Here is a 24,366-nt window from a genome sequence, read left to right as displayed (position 1 = left end):
ATAATAGGCAGAAAAAGTGCAATACGCTATCTAACCTTTTGTATGTGGTATAATAAATATTGTGCCGAAAACTGACTGCATCAATTAGTAACTGGTTGACAGGAAGCAGCAATCTATATAGTCTGAATACATGCAACATTCTCATGAGAAAAAAAAGAAACGACTGCAAAGAAATAATAATAATAATAATAATAATAATAATAATAATAATTTAATTTTAACAATTCATAATATCCAAGCTACCCCTGGCAGCAAGTTATAAATCATTCAATGCATCTATTGTGCTGTAAAAATAAAAATAAAAAAGCAAAATAGCCATTTCTAAATGCAGTCAACATTTTGAAATTGTATAGTCTTTAGTAATTTACTTCAGATGCTGTCTCAGCTCTCGTTCATCGATTTCATTATTAATGGACTTCTTATATGATACTAATGATGTCATAATAACCCCTGCACTGCATTGGTGCGGGCTGACATATTTCTAGGGAATAAATCCTCTTGGTAAAATAGTGGCCAAAATGTTGCCTTTTCTATTTCTTCAGTAGAATATTTAATTGTCCACATGGTCACATAATTACTGAAAGGGCTATATATATATATATATATATATATATATATATATATATAGAAAGTCTGTGTCTTGGCACTCACCCTTTCCAAATAAACAATAGGTAAATATAAATGCCTAGGTGCTATCCCACGTTATGTTATATGAATGAATGAAAAGAGATGCACTCACAGGTCTTGATAGATAAAAAAATCGGTATTTTTATTCTCCAAACAGGATACACATTGTCCGATCGACGTTTCGACCCCTTAGGTCCTGATCCTGAGGAAGACCCTAAGGGGTCGAAACGTCGATCGGACAATGTGTATCCTGTTTGGAGAATAAAAATACCGATTTTTTTATCTATCAAGACCTGTGAGTGCATCTCTTTTCATTCATTTATATATATATATATATATATATATATATATATATATATATAAAATCTGCACACCAGTCAAGCCAGAAGACTTGCTTTTCCCACAGAAATCACAAATGTGCAGTGATGTTACTACCGCAAAGGATTCTGGGTGGGCATATGCAAATTAGTTCAACGAAGAATATCATATTTGCCTCATTCCATTTTCAAAAAAATTGATCCCTTTGAGTCTGTGTTTGCTGTGTACAACAGCTTTGAAACACAATTTATGACAAACACAAGAAATGATACCAAAATTATTTTAAATGAATGCCTTTTTAAAATATGTTTATTGACACCATGCATAGTTTCAATATATCAATAGTGATCAATAAATTCTATAAAATACAATGTAATATTTTTTATAATAGAAAAGTTAGCTTAATGTTCAGTTTTCCGTGCACTAACTTTGTTGTATATGAACACATAAATCTGAGATACCAGTAGCTTTTTTATGCATTTTATCAGCAATAGCATAATAAAAATTCATAATATATAAGTCTGATAGAATTTTTTTTTTTTAAAGCGAATGTTAACTAGCAGTCACCTTGTTTTTGCAAACTGCTAACACATATTGCAATGAACAATAATAATAATAATAATAATAATAATACAAAAAATACTGATGAAAATAATAAAAAATAATAATAATATGTTTTTATCTTTAAAGGTATTTTTAATTTTCAAAAATGACTCCCAGAATTCAACATATTTCTAGGGAAAAAATCCTCTTGAAATAGTGGCCAAAATGTGGCCTTTTTTATTTCTTCAGTAAAATATTTAATTGTCCACATGGTCACATAATTACTGAAAGGGCTATATATATATAAAATCTGCACACCAGTCAAGCCATAAGACTTGCTTTTCCCACAGAAATCACAAATGTGCAGTGATTTTACTACCGCAAAGGATTTTGGGTGGGCATATGCAAATTAGTTCAACAAAGAAATGACATTTTTGCCTCATTCCATTTTCAAAAAATGGATTCCTTTGAGTCTGTGTTTGCTGTATACAACAGCTTTGAAACACGAATTACCAGTCCGCACACCAGTCAAGCAATAAGACTTGGTTTTCCCACAGAAATCACAAATTTGCAGTGATGTTACTACCGCAACTTTGCATCTTTTCCTAAGTTGTGTTTTAAAGCTGTTGCATACAGCAAACACAGACTCAAAGGAATCCATGTTTAAAATGGAATAAGGCGAAAAATGTGATTCTTTGTTGAACTAATTTGCATATGCCAACCCAAAATCCTTTGCGGAATTAACATCACTGCAAATTTGTGATTTATGTAGGAAAAGCAAGTCTTATTGCTTGACTGGTGTGCAGATTTTTATTTAACATTGTATAATCTATCCACAGACTTCAGGTGGAAGAGGTTTTCAATCACAGTTTTTTCTCCACCATAACTATGTTGGTTATATATATATATATATATATATTTTTTTTTTATATATATATTGTAGAAGGGGACATGTTGTACAAATGTTCAATTGATAGGTACTCACTGGCTTTACTAAATGTTCATTCCAAATACCAAAGCATCCAAAGCTCTTGAAGAAATTTACTGGAATGTATCTAAAGTTGTGCATTGAGGGATCTGTAGTTTGATAACGTCTAGTGACCTACTGATTACCCTTCCCTAAACTTTAACACACCTTCATATGAAATGGGGGCTTTTTATATGTGTGATGGATGTACCTACTTACACTGTGGACAATGAAACAATGAATCCCTAGGCTGTAATGTAAACACTACCTTTTCTGTAAAAAGGCAGTGTTTAAATAAAAAAAAAGCCTGCAAGAACATACTATACTCACCAGAACAAAAGCATGAAAAATAAAAATAAATTTAGAAATAGACACCTCTTTATAGTTCATCAGGGAACTTGATGCTAAATATAAATTAAAAGAAAAAGAGCATCACACATAAAAAAAAGGTTAACGTAAGTTATAGGTGATATTCAATATTTTATTCAGTGGTGTAACTGTCAGAGACGTCACAGTTCCCAAGTTACAGTGACTGTAATAAAGTAATCTTTGTACTATTTAAAAGTTCAGATTTGTATTTTCTACAACCTGTTCCTAAAGGCCAACAGATATGGCCAGACAAGAAGAGGTAAACTGAGAATGGCAAGGCGGACACTAACACCCCTAATCATTGATTGATTGATTGATTGATTGATTGATTGACTGAATAAAAACCTCTGTATCCTGAATCTCAGTTTGTAGACACATGACCCCTCCAGCAATAAAAGAGCATTGTCATTAAGAACATTTATACTGCTAGAATGTCTCTTAAAAACAGAGCTTAAACTGGTATTTTAAGGATCAACATGATATTAACTATCCTGTTTGATGGCACTGCCTGCATCATCTTGCTTGTTTCTGCTCACTTTTGTCACAATGGATACTTATTTTAATTGGCCAAATGGCCAATCATTGGGCCAATCAGTGCGTATTGCATCTCTTCCTAAAACAGAAAGGTTTATACTGTGGTGACAAGCCTCATGTTGGCATCTTTAAAAGTATTTCAATAAGAAAAAAGTTGATGCATAAACCAAAGTCCTGATGTAAAGATCTGGCCCCTGAAATGAGGAAGCAAGGATGTGTCTGTGTAACTGGCTCCTATATTCCTTGCAGTCTTTTTTCTACCTTCTATAACAGAAAGATTAAGATCTCCCTTTCTGGCCAAAGGTAGAAGCCACTAGTCAGGTTTGCCACATCATTCTGGTTCTGGAACCTCCAGAATGAATGTAAACATTGCTGGGGGCAATCGGAAATTGAGATGCGTACATAGAGAAACAAAATCGCAAACTCAGAGTAGAACAAAACACTCTTCAAATATCATTCAGTACAAAGACAATTTATAGCCTTAAGTCTGTATTGGAAGGCGCACAGTCGATAGTGCTTAACCTTTAACAAACATTTTTATGAAAACACGGACAATTATAAACTCACAGTATGTGCTTGAAATAGCCTGTGGCAAGCTTCCTTGCAAAAATCTGATCAATATAAGAACTTTTAAAACCGACATCTGTAATTACCAGAGCTTGATTAACATTGGGGAACCAGTAGTCAATGTAAGTGGAGAAAGGATGGTCTGTTTTATCTTTCATGGTACAAGAAGTTTGAAGAACCTCAAAGACCTTCTAATCTCTCCATCTGACCTATCGTCCTGCGTAGTAGCCCATAGGCTGCCCCTTCTGGCAAATAAACTGTTTCTTTTTAAATGTAATGCTGACCCGACTCCAAAGCAATTAATTCCTTTCCATACACCCTGTAGAACGAAAGATGCCTTCACTAAAAATAAAATGGACAGGTTACTTTTCAACCAGCATTGTCAATGTTCAAGAAAGTGAAAAAATACTGTCTTTATTCTGTTAATACCACTCGAAGCAAAGACATCTCCTGAATGGTGAGTTCTATCATTCATATTGCTTTGGTTTTACTCAATAATCTCCATAAACATGAGAGTAAAATGAATAAGGTCACTTATGCTGTTATTAATATTATGTTTGTGCTGCAAGAATTTACTTGTGCTTGAAAGCAGTTCCAATTGTTTTATATCTGCTCGTCCAAACACGAGCTAAGGTATTATTAGAATTTTTTTGATAAGCACAATGCTAGCAACAAAGTCCATTTTTTTTAATATTCATTATTATTAACCTTTTTCAACCTCCCTTTTACAAATCGCTCAGAACTTCTCACTCTCCATGGCCTCAACCTTCCTCTCTGACCTGTACTGCTCCTTTTCAGAGTATCTCTTTACTTTCAGTCCTTTTTCACTGACATCCGTGGCTTAACAGCTCTACGCGAAGTACACAGCAGGCGTCCGATCTGATAAAAAAGAATGCTGGTGCCTTTCTAACCTCGCCAGGCACCCCCTGCAGACAAACATCTAGTAAGTGCCTATACCTTCACAAAGCCAGGATGTGTGATACACTATATTATTCATCATTATGGATTCAAAATTGATCATGTCTGAAATGTAAATAGAGACATCATTACTCACTAACCTCCTATTTATGTTGCACATAGCATCATTTAGTTTGCAATATGTGAACATTTTATTAACATGGATTTGTCGCCATTAGTAATGCTTACCATTGCCCTGAAATCCACTCCTAATTGAACTATAAGTGTACTCTTTTATAAAAAGGGCTAAATTATCTTGACAGAGTAGAAGTATATTTTGCTTACTGAATAGCAATCCATCCACTGACGTCTATGATAAAATTGCTATTCAGAAAACAGAGTAAACCCGTAAAGGGACACTCCAAACCTCTAAAGCACTTTAGCTTGCTGAAAAGCTTTGTGTGTAAAGAGTGTATACTATTATTTTCATTCTACAAAAAGTGCAGATTTCAATAGAAATATTAAATATCAATTAGCCTGGTTACACTTCCTGGCTTTCAAGTAGACAACAGGTCATGTTACTTCCTGGTTTGGTTAACTCAGTGGAGCTAAACTCAAGAGGCAGAAATTGTCCAGAGCATCTGCCTTACAAAGATGTCTAATTGAGCTAAATTGGAAAGCCTGTGATTGGACACTTGAAAGACATTTACATTTACATTTCTACAATAAAAAACACATTTTGGAGGATCTGCCTACCAAGGTCAAAGAAGGAAGAGTAAAGTAGTATACTGAAATGTGAATCAACATCTTAACCCCTTAACGCAGTTACGCTTCCAGAATTAAATGGGCTTCAAAGCTGTTACGGCGATCCCGATGGGGGGACTGCCTGACCACCCAGGCAAATCCGGCCCTTCCGGACCATGTGATCATGATGACATCTCGATCACATGGCCGAAATGGCAGTTCACAGCATTTTTAATACCTTGGGTGGCCTATGTTTGCAAATGGTATGCCATGATAGGGTTAATTTTTATTCCTGGGCTGCCATACAGTCTCAAAGGCAACATAGATCCAGCAAACCAATCTGGCAAATTTCAATGTGTAAAAACTGAAAAGGGGAAAGCCCTATATTTTACCATGTAACGTCCTAAAACTCAATAAAATAAAATGGGGGGGTACTGTTGTACTCTAAAAACATTGCTTAACACAAATATGTGTACTTTATTGCAGTAAACAGTATATGAAATTCACTAATAAAATGTCATGCAGAATTTGTAGTAAAATAACATTTGTAAATATTTTAACATTTTTTAGATTGTATTCATATAAAATTATTTTTCATATCTAAATATTGGATGTGAAATGAAAGCCTGGTTTCTCCCGAACAAAATTATATATAATAAGTATGGGTGCACTTATTATGAAAGAGGTGAATTACGGTTGATCAGACATAGCTCAAATTTTAGGGTTTGTTTACATTTTGATCAGAACCTGTACAATTGGCTCCATCATTACGGGGTTAAACAAGATCTGTAATGTTTCCACCACACAATTAGTTGTAGATCTCTAGTCTTCCTAAGAACACTGTTTTCTGTTCTTATCCATTTGTGAGAATACATGGTTATTCAGATCCTGACATGCCAACATGGAGTAAAAATATGGAAAAATCCTTATATATGCATTTTTTCATAGGAGGTATATCTTTTCAAAAGAGGAAGAACTATTGTCTTCAACGTTTGCCTCCCTTCTAACCCTGCCCAGACATTCTTTGGCTGTCCAATCACAGGCTTTCCAATGCAGCTCAATGAGAAGTATTTGCAAGGTAAATTGCCTGCCTCTTAAGTGTATCTCCACTGAGCTAAACAACCAGGAGGTTGATCGACAGCCAGGGGGTATAACAAGGTTTATTTATAAAATGCCAATTTCTATTGAAATTTGCACTTTTTGTAAAAGGAAAAATAAAGAACCCATACTTGACATGTTAAGAACTCTAGCAAGCTAAAGTACTTTAGGGGTCTGTAGTGCCCCTATAAATTGCCTTAAGAATTGTAATAAAAAGAAAAAGAAAACAACACAAACTAGATTGCAGGATCAGACCCCGAGAACAGGGACATGTGAAAGTGAGGGGAGTGTATATAAGGAAATAGTAGGGAGGTCTTATGGAATGGTGGGTGGAGGTTAAGGTATTAGGGATGTTAGCAATATAAATAGGAGGGCATTTTGTAGGTCAAGCAGGCATATTAATTAACTAGCTTAGTAACAGCTTCCCACCCACCCTCCCCTGTGGTTGTTTGTTGGTTTTCTGTTTCTTGTTTCTTGTCTTGTCACAGCATGGTGATAAAAGGCCCTTGCCAACCGGGAGTTGGACGAGCGGTTCGTGGAAAGATGTATGGTCGGGGCTGATCCCTCCCCTAACCTCGGGTAAAGGTATGGGCTAATGGACGTGCCCACGGAGCCAATGGCTGGCTAGTGGTTAGCGTTACGTTAATGTAAGGCCCTGGAAAAGGCCATAGTGGGGGTTGGGATGAGGGGGGGAGGACAGGTACCCCAGTGATTGTTTTAGGTTGGCAAGTTGGTACTCGGTAACGTGTTTCAAAAGTTATAATATATTAATATTATTATACGAAGAAAATGAAAAAAATTAACCTAGGGCCAAAATTTAGATATCACAAGGTAGAGGGCACAAAAAAGGGGGATAACCCCTAAATGGTGAACATCGAGAATAAACAAAAAAAGAAAAAAAAATGCCATTCTACCTGTGTATGATTTGCTGAGAAGATTATAGTCTTAAAAAGTAACTTTTAATAAATAAATCTAAAATAAAAATATATAGACAAGAAAAATAATATGAACAACAGGAGTGGGTGGAGACTATACAGCGAGTAAAACTCTGTGACTACTTATATAAGCTGTAAAAGTGTATACATAATAACACTAATGCTGAAGCAATACTGTTTTGCTACAATATAACATCAGTGTATTCCCAAGTAATAGAAGTGATACTTTATTTATATTAATTAGCTGAACCATTATCTTGGATCTTTCTGAGGTTAAGCACCATAGAACATTATCAATTATTGTATGTGGAGCTAACCCATGTCGTTAGTTGTACTATCATGTAGGGATTTACTTATCCATAAATCTTTTAACTATTGACAGCACTGGTTTAGCAGTCGTCTTATCTCCCCCCTCTTGTTACAGCTATTAGTGAAATATAATAAAGTATCACTTCTATTACTTGGGAATACCCTGATGTTTTATTGTAGCAAAACAGTATTGCTTCAGCATTAGTGTTATTATGTATACACTTTTACAGCTTATATAAGTAGTCACAGAGTTTTACTCGCTGTATAGTCTCCACCCACTCCTGTTGTTCATATTATTTTTCTTGTCTATATATTTTTATTTTAGATTTATTTATTAAAAGTTACTTTTTAAGCCTATAATCTTCTCAGCAAATCATACACAGGTAGAATGGCATTGTTTTCTTTTTTTGTTTATTCTCTATAATATATTAATATGTTTATAAAGTTGATGTTAAAGATATATGTTATTTAATAAAGCTGTGGCCTGCTTTTGTAACCAAGTATGTCTGCGGTGTTGTTATTTCAGGTAAATATTAGGACGGAAGTGGCGGAAATAGGTAATGTGGGTTTTCCCCTTTTGTCTCTCCCCATACACAGTACCCTCTACCTACGCACATGTAATGTTAGAGAAGACGATTGATTGTAATGATGAGGAATGTTCTATACAAAAAGGATAACACATAATTGTAACAGTAGTTTAGAAAAAAAGTCTGAACCAATACATTAATTTAATACTGCTAACGATGTACACAATGCTGATAAACATATAAGTGAGATAACCATACGGATCAAAAAAACACTGCCCAGAAGTTTTATATAAGTGGTGACTACTTTTTCTTTTAACAAAATTGACCGTTCGTTCTGAAACACATATTCATTTCTAACAGCCAGTCACAAGTGCCTGTAAAGCAAAATGTATTAAAATATTAAACAAAATATATTAACTGATTTCTTTACACCATTCACCGAAACTGCATGCCTGCCTCAGGGGCACATGGTTGTTAAAGCTCTAAATTTGAAAACAGGCTTGCTTCTGGATTACCCTAAAATAAAATATGGGTTTTATAAAATAAAATAATGGGTCTTATTCAATAATTAGTAAATCAGGGTAACTGTAAACTATTCTAGAAACCTACTTTTTCCTGTGCATAAAATACATCCTACCCTTCCCTTCTGTACCACTCCCTCTAGAACAGTGTTTCCCAACCCAGTCCTCAAGGCACACCTACCAGTCCAGGATTTAAGGATTACCCAGTTTTGTCTAAGGTGTTTTTAGAAAAAAAAGAAAAAACACCTTAGACAAAACTGGGTAATCCTTAAATCCTGGACTGGTAGGTGTGCCTTGAGGACTGGGTTGGGAAACACTGCTCTAGAACATCCTCTGCTCCTGTGTGTCCAACTCGTTTTCTTACAAATAGCTGTCTGCTAGTCCACTTGTTGAATTTGTTGGCGCTGGGAAAAAAAAAATATTGGAACTTTGGAATTCTGTTGGAATTCCCAACAATTTCACATTGTAATTAATAACCTCAGTTTTGTATGCTCTGTCTTTTGTGTCTTTTTAACCCTTCAGTTTGAAATTTTTTCCAAATGATTTTGTTTAACCCCTTAAGGACACATGACATGTGTGACATGTCATGATTCCCTTTTATTCCAGAAGTTTGGTCCTTAAGGGGTTAATATTTATTTTATATAATTTATATACAAAATAAATAATACACACAAGAGCATCTATTATTTAATTAATTTAAAAAAAAATGTTTTTGGTGGCTGATGCGGCTTTGGGTACAAAAGAGCTCCATTTTATCTCAAACTATACAAAAACGATTTGACAAAGAACGGAATAACTGCATCCAAAGACTGTTTGCACTAAAAAAATGTAGTTGTTTATACTTTGTGTTCATTTAGGAGTCTGATTGCCACAATGACCTAGAGTGCCTTTGGTTCCTAACGGGTTAATATTTCCAATTATGTTACAGTGTGATGTTCTCCCTTCCTCTTCTCCTAATACTCAGTCATGTCTAGAGCAGAGCAGATCAACACCCACCAGTGATGTAGTGTGCAGAATTATATTACCATTAACTACATTTCATTAGAGAGCTGGAAGAATCAGTAAACTCTCTCCCTGCAGAATTTATCTTCCAATGCACACAATCATGCATGTTGTCAGAGTCTGATACATGAAGGAAAATGAATACACTATCAGTTATCCCTTTGTCCATGCCACATAGCTCTACATTCCCAATAGATATTCCTCTATACCGAACTATACCGAACGCCATTTCTGTGTTTGTGTCTTGTTTGTTCATTTCATACGATGGCTTATTCATTCATTTCAGATCTAGTCGCAGCTTGGCTGTTATAACCTAAATTTTGAAATCGGGTGTGCGTTTAACTTTTAATCATTGCTTAGTGAATAATCGCTACCATGATGGCGAATCTTACCTCCCCCGTGTTTGTAAACTGCAGATCATATGATGCTTAGGCAGCCCATGTGCTGGATAAGCATTATGGGGAATTTAGTCTACAAAAATCTGAGTGTTTAGGTCAGCCATCACTGCGTTAATAAGTATGCCTCCAGTCTGATTCCATTCACAGAGACAACATAATTAGAATACTGAGCGATTACATAAACTACACAAATGAATTGCAGAATGGGACGATATAATAATAATATGAGATAAAACATCATTTAATTCACTGTAACTGAATAAATCCTGCTGGGCAACCCACCGCTAATTGACACATTACCACCAGAATGGCAGAATTCAATAGTCTCTTGATTGATGAGAACATCTACCTATCCCCAACAGGCTTTTAAACATAAACCATTTGTTCATTTTCATGAGAAGGTTTGTATTAGGTGATGGGGAGTTTGGGAACAAAATAACTCAGCCTAACCAAGAAATTAGAAACCACCTTAATTTGCATAGTAACTAATCAACATGCTCAGGAACTCTTAAAAATAACTAGACCTTAAAAACTCACTGAAAAACATGACTAGCTGTTCTGCTGCAATGTCTACATGATGGGTCCCAACATATTAGTGGTAGGAAGAGGATCCAGGCACTCCAAGTATCTTCAATTGTATTTATTAGGATAAGTGAGACACTTATGCGGTGTCTCACTTATCCTAATAAAAACAATTGAAGAGACTTGGAGTGCCTGGATCCTCTTTCTACCACTGAGGCTGGGGCTTAGTGGTTGGTAGAAAGAAGGGCTGGTGCTGGCCCTTGGTCCAGACTAGCAGCCAGATCTTAACGTGATTGGAGTGCGGGTCGTTTTTTTTTCTCTTTTTGGCTCCCAACATATTGTGATCTCTAATGCAATACATGGGAATTCCTGACAATTTGGGATTTAAAGGGTGACCCAGCCACAAAACCCCACAGATATAATTTGATAACAACTCCTATAGCTCTTTTCCAGGTTAAGGCCAGCAGAGACTTTAAGAAACTGTGGTTCTGTACAAGTAGGAAGCGCACAGGTCAACATCCTTGGACAGTGCATTATGCAAATTATCATTCCGATTTTTTGCTTTTTACATTTCCATAGCTTTAACAAATAGAGATTAAACTGTGCCATAGTTCCATCCCCTTTGTCTCTTGATTCCAAGAGGAAGTACTTATATATTTAGCACAAAGCATACTGAGATACACTTTTCAAACACATGTGCAACAGTTTCCTGTACAGTTTCCGGAATCGGCTTATTCTTCTGAAAATCCAGTCTTTGGTGATACAAAATGTTCTGTGTTGCTTGATTTGCCTTTATTAGAGGAACACTACACACACATAAAGCACTCCAGTCTGAGCCCATATTTGTGACAGTTTATAATAGTGCCAGTTTCAATAGAAATTTCAATAGAAAAAAAGCACTTTTCTAAATCTTTGCCGAAACAAATCCCTAGCTATCAGTCAGGCAGCCGAGGAGGTTTTTCTCTGCTTCTACTAGCTAATTAAAGCTTTACAGTGCTAACAAAGTGGCAAATGCTGTAGGCCCAGCACATGTCTGATTTAGCCCTTCTTAGTGAGTTATACTGCAGCTCATTGAAAAACATGTGGACTCCTTAATCTTGTGTGCACATGTTGCATGACTCAAACACAGAGGCTTGAGTCATGCAACAGGACAATAATCCCAAGCACACCAGCAAATCTACAACAAAATGGCTGAAAAAAAAAAGAATCAAGGTGTTGCAATGGCCTAGTCAATGTCCAGACCACAATCCGATTGAAATGCTGTTGCGGGACCTTAAGAGAGCTGTGCATGAACAAATACCAACAAACCATTGAAGCACCATTGTAAAGAAGAGTGGGCCAAAATTCCTTCACAATGATGTGAGAGACAGATAAAGTCATACAGAAATCGATTACTTCAAGTTATTGCTACTAAAAGTGGTTCTACAAGATATTGAATCACAAGGTATACTAAGTTTTTCCCACATGGTTTCTCCATTTTGGCTTTATTTTTGTTAAATAAATCACAACACGGTGTAATACCTGATGTGTTGTTGTTCATCTGAGGTTGTATTTATCTAATTTTAACACCTGCTAAGGAACAAATGATTGTTATAATGTCCTGATTTGTAAAACCATAGAATTCAAAGAGGGCATGCTTTCTTTTTCCCAAGACTGTATATTGGTAAGGAGGGTAAGTTGTTCAACTCTATATTTTACAATAACAGTCATTTATCTTTAGTCATATAAGTTATACTTCTCTAGGTTTCCAGCATGAGTTTTCCCTGTCCGGAGTCCAATTTATGATCCTTACATACTGCAAATAGAAACCTAACTACTGAGCTATCTCACCAAATTTGAATTGTTTTGGCTACTGGCAGTGGATTGTCATCATGCAGATATCACATTTTTATTTGCAATTTAATGCACAAACTCCAATCACTATATGGTATATGCAACATATCAACCCTGGCTAGATCCCTATTGGTGCATTCTACATAATCTACATTCGTGAGTAATATTATTTTACTTGCTCAGTGATTTATGTTTTTTCTCTACATGAGTTGGATAATTTTTTCTAATTATATTCGATGATCTTCTTATACCTAGATCATATCTAGATCATGGTTGACCAATAATGCATATGGTATTTATAAAAACCCGTTTACATTTCAAATAAAAAAAAAAACATCAGAAGTGGCCAATCGAGTAGTTTAACCTTACATTATATAAGGTGAAAGCTGTGACATATGAGCTTTACACACAGCAAACCACTCGCACATGGAGAATCTATACTGTAATGCAAACCACTTGCACATGGGAATATACTGTACATATACTGTACACCATACATCACAGGCTCAAAACTTAAACACTCTTATACATCAATGTATATTACCAGCTTCAACTGGTACATTGTAGATTTCTCCACTATGCTTCATAAATGCTGATAGCTGATTAGTAAATCTACAATAAGGTCATCAAAATTAGTTGCAAAATAAAGTCTCAAACTGTGGGTCTCTCCGCTGCACCATACTTCCCAAACTATTCAAATAGACAAAGAGTGACACTTTAATTTTAGGGGTGTAAATGAGTGTGTGGTCAGAGGTGGTCTGTTCCAATACATTTTTGGTGATTTTCTATTAAAAATGTATGCAACTGAAATGTAATTTAGAACAATGTGTGTTATGCATACAGACTGATTTCTAAACACATTTATTGTAGTTCAAAGACCCATCACTGTGCGTATTATTGCTGTGGAGCTTTGATGTACACAGATGCATTAACAATACAGAGCTCCTTGATATGAGGGACATTAGGATAGAACAGAGAGACAGAGAGATTTTGCCCTAAAATAGGGACAGTCCCTCCTAAATGGGGACATTTGGGACATATGTTACCCAAAGAGCACCTGGATCCAAGTGAAGGACTCTACTACGTATCCGCAATCTGCACACTGTCTTTATAATTTAAGATTATTATTGTACAAGAAATGACACAAGAGGGTGGTACTGCAGCCACATGTAGCTTCACAGAGAACATGCAGACGACTGAGGATGAAAGATCATTCTGATTTCCAATTAAGGTTATTTTGATTAAAGAATTGATTGGATTGCAGGCACTCAAGAAGATAGACTTAGCGAGAGTGGGAAGATAAATGCTTCTGACAAGCAAAGGGAATAAAAGAATGACCCAGCAATGGCCAATGTTTAAAGACAAATTTAGACATCAGAATAAAAGCAAACAGATTATCTGCCAAAGAACAATAACCAACAAAGCAGACAAAAAAACCATAGCTGTATAAACAACGGAAGATTCCAAGAGATGTTCATTCCATTGTACAGATTAGAAATAAAAAAGAATAAACAATGGATCTTGTACATTTTAAGATATTTAGACCAAAGCTGAGCAAAGAAAATAAAGCATCACAAAGTCCTTCGCGCATAGAGACAGAATTATCTTTAATAAAGTGCGTCAGTGCTTGGGTCTGTAACGGAGAAGGCATGATGTGAATTATTATTGGAGTGTAGTGGCAAAATATATACTTATATATACATTTGGATGTATCTGACAGATTGTGATGGGGGTTTTGAGTCCACAATAGGTGGAGTGCAAGAGGTTGCATCTTCCTGCCAGACATACACAAAACCGTATGTAATGCAAACCACTAAACAGGTGGAGAATCTATGATGTACACCACACATCACATGATCAAACTCAGCAAACACCCTTCTACATCAATTTAAGTACTATACACTATCAAGTCGGTCATTTTTGCAAAATATTCCAATGTTCAGCATTTAAATCGTTTTCAAGTATGTTGGGATCCCTTCCTATAATACAAAATCCACATACTATATCCATGCATCAAGGGTACAAAAAATGGCACTTTAAATCTTTTATATAATGTCCAAAGAATTCTGGACTTTAAGAGGAAGTAGCGGATGGCTCTGCAGCACCTCCAACTGGCCAGGTGATGGAATGCCTATTTTTACAAGACAACCTTATTGAATGTGTGTCATATGCAGTATCAGTTTGTGCGCTGCATATGCATTGACAAATTGTTAAACATTACCATGTCTCCAAACACATAACTGAGTTAATCAAAAACAGAAATACTAAGCGGGTACCCTCCCAAAGTCAGGGCACTGGACACAGGTCACTTTATCCACTTTTTTTTTCTATGGTTCAAGCAGCACATGTATGGACATGAAAATAACATATAGATAAAAAAAAAAAAAAACAGAATAATTGTTCTAGAGAGATCTACATGGTCAAATAGAATCCCACTTGCAAAAACTCATGTCAACATCCTCTGCAGTCTAATGTGCTTGTAATTCCACATTGCACTATGGATATCGAGATATTTAGGGGCACCCACATATTTCACATTGTGTTGTAAACATATACACATGAAACAGTCCTGACATAATGAGTGGGTTGAGAACATATTGAACGAGCTGTGGACCTGTTTTAAGGAGATAAAATATCCCTGTAATCCAAATTATTCCTATTTCTAATGATTTAAACATATATAATATGCTAACTCTGACTGACAGTCAGGGGATAATAGAGGATGCTCACAGCTGATGACACAGATCCCCTGCTCAACCTCCACCGTGGACTGTGACCTCGCTATCACACAATGGCCAGATAGTTTTTCTATTTCTTTTTGAGATAACAAAAAGCTATTGCAGATAGAATGCTCGCAATAAAATGCTTTATTTCTCATTATATTCTAAACTTCAGCTCTCTTTGTATGAAGCGGCATGATCTTTCTAGTTCTCATAATATTTCATAGCACTCAAAATACAGGAACTAAGTATGGAAGTAACCTTTTTTTAATGGTACCACCATAGAGTGATTCCCAGTAATTGAACTTACAGAGCTGGCTTCCAAAATGTCTCGCCAGATAGGGCTCTCTTCTGTAGGATTGGAAAACTCCAGCAAATTATCCAGCACCACTTGCCCAATAAGGTCATGTCGGGTGAATCGGTCAAAGTCATATATGCTGAAGTGCAATTTGCGGTTCTGTAACTCATTAAAGGGCACATTGAAATGGAATGTCTCATTAAAGATTGGATTAAGAGTCTTCCGGTGAACTTTAGTTTGGAACTTTTTCTTACGATCGGGCAGCAGATACATCTTCACATAAGGGTCTGAGAACCCATTTGCATCTTTTGCCGGTAGGTCTAAGGCTTTGAGTATCTTGACCACCAGCTGTTCTGTGTTGTAGGCATAACGCAAAATGAAGCTGATTCGGCCACAACTGGTGGCTTCTTGTTTCTTCATCTCTGCATCTGCAGACCGTTGCTTATACAACTCTGGTTTGATTTGTCCAATGCTGGTGGCCTGCTCTGGTTTCTCATCCACATGACCTGAAAAATCAGGACTAGACAACTGTTGCGTCATGGGTCTTGGCAGCGTATTGTACCTGCAGTTAAATTGAAAAAGACCATATCAAATTTTCATAAAATAATTTCCTTTTTATTCTTAAACATTTCAAGAACCATCACCTAATAAAAAAAAAAAAAACGTTTGATATTGCAGCATAAGGGAAAATGCTACCCGACAAAGGCCTTTATTTAATATTATTGGATAAGATTTCCAATTGGTATAATATTTTTGAATAAACTTTTAAAATGTTTTTTTCAGCATATTAAAAAGTATAAAGATATATATATAGTGCAGATTGGATTAGACATATTAGTCCAGTATACAAGATGCCAAAATACCAGTATTCAATGATACTATTGTTAAGTGTTAAACTCTATCAGATTGATCAGTATTGCTTCAGACCTGAGGAAGAGAGGAAAACTCTCGAAAGCTTGTCTTTGAAATTATGTTAGTCCAATAAAAAAGGTATCATTGCAAACTGCAATACTCTGGTATTTTAGCATCTTATATATATATAACATTCAAATATTACAAAATATTAATATTATTCATAATATTAAATAATAAAAGTTTATCCAAACATATTAAATTATTTGGAAAGTGTATTCAACAATATTAAATCAAGGCCAGTGGTTAGTAATGCTTTAAATATGTTTATTTTTTTGGAATTGTGTTTTTTTTATAATGATTACTGCTTTTCTATACGGCACTTCCTATTCTGCATTTTCACATTATCTCATGCTGAGGTTTAGTACCGTTGCATGGCATTGATAATGTACAAACACTGTTTACATTCCCGCATCCCGTTCTGCTTCTCGCCATCACCCATACTATCACTGAAAGGAGAGGCGATGGCAGACCATGAGTACATTAAGTACGTAGTGTCTAAACCTGGATACCAAGCTGATTTAAGCTGTCAATCTACATAGAGTTGATCTATATAGATTCTTAGCTAAATTAAGCATGATGCAGGAATTTTGGGTGATATGATGTGTTATTAGCAGGTAGTGCTAGCTTCCGTTTTTGGTGTATTCATTAGGAAACTCGTCATAATTTGAGATATTCTAATCCTAGATACAGAAGAAAATTTGAAAGTTATATCACCATCCAAGGAAGGAAAAAGCAAGTTGTGCAAGTAATTTAGTTGGCAAAAAGTATTTAAAAAGTTATTATATATTTATGATACTTTAATTAAAAACAGTATTTCATATAACACTTTGTATTAAATATTTTAGTTGCCAGTGAATCTTTTGAATATCTGTCATAACTCTCTCGAGCCAAATTTCGAGTTATTTTATTCAAAGATCTTAGAAATGTAACTATTTAGCCAGGCTCACAGCTCGGTACAAACGGAATCTGAACACGCATTTTGTGGTTTAATGATCACAGCTCAGGTATACTAATTAGGATCTTATACCTCATACCATTTCATATAAGGCAAGTATATCAACGGACGAGTCAGTTTGTTTTGTCCTCAGCTGGATTTAGAATATCCTTCAAAGATTTCAAAATAATTAATAATAATATATACATTTTTTTATATTAGTAAGAATATATAATGTTTTTTCATCAATAGTAAGCTAATTTTTTGTTTTTTTGTTTTTGTTAAATTGTTTTTTGCTAATTTTGTTAAATACCATTTTATCCTCAGGGGCTCTTGCTTTGGGATTTAATTGAACTGTCTGAAGCTTATTTGATATCACTTTTACCAAAACCAAGATTTGTTTTATTTAATAGATATAAAAGGTCAAGCTGATCTTGCCATTGATAGAACTTGGTCAAGAGTTTGGTGCATTAACCAGTTGACTTACCTGATGGACACAGTATTACAAATAAAATAAACAAAAATTAAAATAATTTTAGAGTATTTACAGAGAGGAGAAGGGAGAGAAAAGTGATTTAAAAAAATTAGGTAACGTTCAACTGAAGGGAACAGAACCCAATCCTATTTTCAACAGAGAATCATAAAATCCCTGCAGTAAATGTAGAAATTTAAATCAATTATTGAAATAAAAAATAATTTGGCTCACAGTAAGAAAGTAAGAATTTATAAGCATGTCGGTCTCCAGAACTGGAGCAAAAAAGTTCAACATTTATTCTACATGAACTAATTCCCCTCTATTACATCAAGACACCAATAGGTTTATTTACTGAAGTGAGAATTCAAAGTGAATTTCAAATTTATGGGCAAAATAGGTCAACTGGAAAAATCCTCTAAGTGACCTGTACCTGGCCTGCCGGTCCCCACTGGACCCCAGGGAAGCCACCTACATTGCTAAGAGCTGCAAAAGAAGCCTCACCCTCATTTAAATAATACAAACAACCTACACACAAACACACACAAAGTCCTCACAAACACAACACCACTGACAATCTACATACACACGCACAACCCCACAAGTAGCCCCTCACTTACAATACTACAAGCAGCATACACACTACAAAACACCCGATGTCTCATATCCCCACACACAATTCCACAAGCAGCACCTATACACAGCCCACATTCATAGGTATCATACACAATACTACAAACTGCTCATGAACATATACAATATTACAGTCTGCATACACACAAAAACATTGTTACAAAGCAACTGCAGCACTGATAAGTAACACATGAGCAATACAACACACCTCAATTTTATAAAATAGTATACTACACACCGCTCAAAAGTCACAGTTCACAATTGGATGGAAAATATCTATATATTGTCAGTTTTTTCTCTAAATCTTGCAATGCCCCTTTCAGTTATACACAATTTCAATTCTCATTATTAAATTCCTTAGTTTTTTTGTTTTGTTTTGTTTATTTAATTAATCTAGTAATAGTGACATGCATCTGATTACTCAGAGCTTAAATTGACATAAAGGGGTTACCTAAACTATCCAAACCATTAGCTAGATGTAGTTATAAAAACCATAACCAGGTAGGGAAAGTAAAAAATGACTGATTATACCAGTGATCACCGGGGGAAGTTATTACAAGCCTATTGTGAATTGATTTTAATAAAAATTTCACTCTTTGGCAGCAGCTTTAGATAGAGAACAAAGTGCTTTAAACCACTTAATTCTTACAATATTAATTTACGTTTTTGCCATGCACTAGTAATATATGATTTAGAAAGCTTCTATCTCTTCACTGTCCTAATAGCTTGCTGCATGTGATTTATACCGGCAGTCAATCTAGCATTAACTCCCATTTTTCTTTTCTGTGCTCTACTTTGTGCTTTTAATATATATTTTTTAATCATCCATTTCAACCTACCTCCCTTGAAATTAATTGGACTATTGGCAAAGATGGCACACAACACATTCAATTCTTTCTATCATAAAAAAAAAATACAACACGAAGTACAATAAAAATTAAAAAAAAAAAAATTTAAAAAAAGAAAGGGCTAGGTATATAAAGGTACATATTTTAATATTAATTTAGGGCCACTGGGCAGCGGATGGAAAGTAATTTTTGTTCAGTCTGCGTGTTATATCTCTGACTGACTAATTGTATTCGTTCTTTAAGGCAGGTTAATGCACGTTCCAAGCATTCTTTAATTCTCGGTGTAGGGTTTTTCTACCTCCACTAAAAAGTTATTACAGACATCTATGACTTTTCCCTTAATATAATAGTAATCAAAGCAGCTGTTCATTTATAAAAAAAAAAGTTTGAAAGGTTAAAACAGCATTTTTACACTCAACGATTGTACGTTCGCCAAGAAAGAGAGAAACCTCATAATGTGCAAGTTTTATTTTTATATATATATATATATTTTCAACTCCTACACAAAATCTAGTCAATGCCAATTCCCTCAGTTTCTTGGGTGGAAATTTACATAAATGATCGCCGCTGCAGTAAAGATGCAAGGTAGAAATAGAAGGTCCTGCCATTTCTAACCCTTTAACATGAGTATATTGTTTATTTAAAAATTTTATATTCAATACTGCTAAGTCCTATCAGGCTCAGCTAACTATACTGCCAGCAGACAACTCCCATCATGCTTTGCTCATCCTTAACAGCTTTGGTCTGCAGAATCCAGTCTCTGGAATTCATCTTTAATTGTCTAATTTTCTCATATGCTGTTTAAGGACTAAACAGACAGACCAACTTATAAGCACAGGTGACGGCTTTAATCGAAGGTAAACGCTCCTGACAGCATCTCCCCACACTGTGACGGATAAGCAGGAAAATCTCACAGAAAGATCTAACTGAAGCAGCAAGGGACAGAATGATAAAGAATATTTTTCATACACAACTGCACATTCTCTAACTCGACTTAAAGTCTTGCCATTCCATGACCCTCCAACATATTACCACACAGGAGTAAAACCTTTATAAATTAGCATTTTGGAACTTGAGGAGTTTCCTTGGCAAGCACAGTGTTAATAAAAAACAATTGACTTTTCATAGAATTTTATGAAAATCCAATAAAATTCAAATGAGAAAAATAAATACTTTTTATGTCTGTGTTTTTCAAAGTACCGTATTTATCGGCGTATAACACGCCCCGGCGTATAACACGCACCACATTTTAAGAAGGAAATTTCCCCCCCTCCCATAGTATTCTCCCCCCCTCCCATAGTGTTCCCCCACCCTCATCCCATAGTGTTCCCCCCCTTTCCATAGTATTCTCCCCCCCCTCCCATAGTATTTTCCACCCCCTCCAAAAGTTTTCCCCCCTCATCCCATAGTGTTCTCCCCCCTCCCATAGTGTCCCCCCCTCCCCTTGTCCCATAGTGCACTTTCCCTCCCCTTGTCCCATAATTACTTACCTGTCTTGAAGTGTGGGCCGGCTTCACAGCACGCACCGCGGTACAGGAACTTAAATTGCAGGTTCCGGTTTCCGGCGGGACTGAAAGGAAGTGTGCACACTGAGTGCGCACTTCCTTTCAGTCCCGCCGGAAACCGGAACCTGAAATTGAAGTTCCAGTACCGCGGTGTGCGCTGAACACCGGCCCACGCTTCAAGACAGGTAAGTAAACCTTCACATTCGCTCCATAAGACGCACAGACATTTCCCCTCACTTTTGGGGGGAAAAAAATGCGTCTTATGGAGCGAAAAATATGTATATCGGCGTATAACACGCACACATCATTTGCCCCCTATTTTCAGGTAGAAAAAGTGCGTGTTATACTCCGATAAATATGGTAAATATATTTTAGGACAAAACATGAAACTATGAAAACATAGCTGCTTTGGAGAAATTTTCCATTTCAACTAAAATGGACAAAAATGGGAAGCTCACTTTGAATTCTTCAGAATTAACACTTTAGCGAATAACTCTGAAAGCGTGAACTGGGAATGTGAGATGAATTCAAGGTGAAATTAGAATTTTAGGCCAAAATAAAATTGGAAACATTCTTCAATTCTTATGTTTTTAGCCCAGCTATTTTGACCTAAATTTGAAATTCACTTTTAATTTACGACAATCCCCACTTTAGTTACTTACGCTGTTAACACATGTTATATTTTACATGTAGGATTAATAAATTTTGGAAATTTCACATCACATTATTTTTTGTTGAATTAGCACTTGTCAAGTACAGTGTTCTGAAACTGAACAGGAAGTGAGGTATGCAAATAACCCTCCCTCACCATTAAAAAAAATATATATATTAGGTTTCTTAGTCAATTATTATTACTTCATTATTATTTGGTTGCCACAGTGGACTATTTTGACCACACATGTACAAACTCTATATGGGTATCTGTCTGGGAAGTGTCTTTTTGGGTGCAAAATGCATCAGCTAGTTTTTAACTTTTGTGTCACTTCTTTGACCTTCTCTTATGTTGTGTACTTTTATATCTGCTCTAGTTCTTTTTGCCTTTTTTTGCCATGCAAGTTAATTTTCATTATAATTAATAAAGCAAGATTTTTTATCATCCAAGAATTCACTCCACTTTTTTGGTTTTAGCCTGAGAGGCTCTTCATTCCATTTGCTTTTTTTGTAGTTAAAGGGAAATTATAGGCACCAAAATAACTTTAGATTATTAAAGCAGTTTTGGTGTATAGATTATGCCCATACAATCTCATTGCTCAATTCTCTTCCATGTTGGAGTAAATTACTTTGTTTATACAGTCCTAATCACATCTTCCTGCATGTGATTTTCCGGGCCTTCCTAAGCACTTCCTGTAGAAAGAGCTCTAAATTTTAAACTTCCTTTTTTTACACAGTCTGTTTAATTCAAAATGTTGTATCCCACTACTCTGTCTATAACATGCTACAGCACACAGAAGACTACTGTGTGTGATTAAAGTTCAATTTGCAGAGCAGGAGATAAAAACTTCTACAGTAAGTTAACATCTGATTGAAAATGACACCATTTTTTTCATGCAGGCTGAGTCAGTCACAGCCAGAGGAGGTGTGGCTAAGGCTGCATAAACAGAAACAACTCCTAAATGGCAGAGAAGTGGGCAGTGAGACTTCAGAGGCATGATCTATACATGAAAACTGTTTTAATGAGTTAAAGTCATTTTGATGTCTATAATATCCCTTTAAATTCTGCACAATCTCTTATCGTACATGACCAGTGGTTCTTGGCTATATCTAACACTGATATGCTGCCAGAGAGAAACCAATTAATTAATGATAGTCGTTCTTATGGGATGCCCTCCAGGATTATTTAATTGATTTTCCTCCAGTCACATTTGAAATTTATATGTGTCAGGTAAAGAAATGGCCACATCACAAGCCCTGTAGGATTGTCTAAATAAATAACTTCAGAATGATTTGGTTGAAAAATATGTTAGTGATGTTTGAATTGCAAACCAGTGAGCACCATGCATGTGTAATTAAACAGCTAAAAAGGCTAAATGTACTTAGCTAGACTGCAGTACTAACATAAGTCTCTACTGTAAACTTTGCATAGTGTAAAATATTTAGATTAATGCAATCCTCTACTGCACACTTTGTGTAGTGTGAAGTATTCTGATGAAACAGGAATTGGGAAAATAAAGATTATTCTGTAGTCCCCAGAACAGACAGTTTTAACAAACTAAGTAGAAATGTTTACACATGCTTCCTCTTTATTCTGTCTGTCCCTACGATTTGGTATGTGGTAATAATGAAAGAATGATTAGGCAAATCCTTTGGTTTTGAGGTTTCTAAAAGGTTTAGTAAACCATGTTGACAACTCTAAGATGTTTCCACCTTTGCTATTTGCATACATTAAGAAAGAGATCATAGACATTGCTGGGAGAAGGTTTGGTGGCTGAAGCCCCAGCTGCGGGACTCTTCAACTCCAAATATCTATAAGTAGTGGAGGGGCGTTAGAATATTAGTGATTTTTTTAAAAAAAATTTATTTTACTCAAACTAACCTCGTACTAGTAGTCAACGTTTGTTAGAGCAGATGGCAGTGTTTTGGCTCACATCCCAACCCTTTCTCAAGCTCAGGATGTAAGACGAAACGTTGCCATCTGCCCTAATAAAAATCTGCCTTCGGGAATAGACCTGTTAGCGCCCAGACGTTTGGTTTTTTTTGTATGTATGACCTGCAATGGAGTTTGTATCTTACTGTCCGTGACGCATGTCACTACTTCACTTTTGCTTATGTGTGTGCTGTCCCCTTTCTTTGGAAAATAACTTAAACCATAGATCACCTCTCCCATTTGTCCTATTTTGTTCTCTAGGAAAAATCAGGCTGTTTCTATTTAAATAAGGAGCATTAGCAAAATATAGCCTACCAAGTTCTACCATGTGCATCCTACAGTCACGTACCCTTTCTCTGGAGGTTTGAAAAAAAAAAAATACATATTTTTTTCCCATTCTGATATATATTTTGACTTATCCAAACCTTTACATATAGTTTTGTGAATAAAAAAAATAATCTTTCAAGTTACAAAGCTATGTTTGTAACTTCTCTTTCAAAGGGAATATCACGTCTTCGTGCAGTCACTAACAACGATGAAATCATATTTATATTGTTTCAGAATTGTTTAAAAAATGTTTCACACTTCTTTATCAGTTGAAGAATTTGGTAGCCTTGGCAATTCAATATGATAGAGAAGAGAGAGTTTTCTTAATTTGGGAAAAGGGATTTTAGATGATCAAAATATATGTAGTCAAGATGTTTTAATTGTTGCTACCAAGGAACAAAAACAAACTAAACTTATCA

General features: G+C 35.5%; 1 protein-coding gene across 2 annotated transcripts in view; it reads right to left on the bottom strand.

Annotated features, from left to right (window-relative positions):
- SYT3 (synaptotagmin 3) overlaps positions 1 to 24,366 on the bottom strand; it is a 126,733-nt gene that overhangs the window by 39,646 nt on the left and 62,721 nt on the right. For both annotated transcript variants that reach the window (XM_063435787.1, XM_063435786.1), the window contains exon 4: positions 15,742 to 16,291. In XM_063435787.1, the coding sequence (XP_063291857.1) occupies positions 15,742 to 16,291 (550 nt within the window). The remainder of the gene's footprint in view (positions 1 to 15,741; positions 16,292 to 24,366) is intronic.

The sequence above is a fragment of the Pelobates fuscus genome, chromosome 11 (assembly GCF_036172605.1).
Source record: "Pelobates fuscus isolate aPelFus1 chromosome 11, aPelFus1.pri, whole genome shotgun sequence".
NCBI lineage: Eukaryota > Metazoa > Chordata > Amphibia > Anura > Pelobatidae > Pelobates > Pelobates fuscus.
This window is presented reverse-complemented; position numbering and strand designations above follow the sequence as displayed.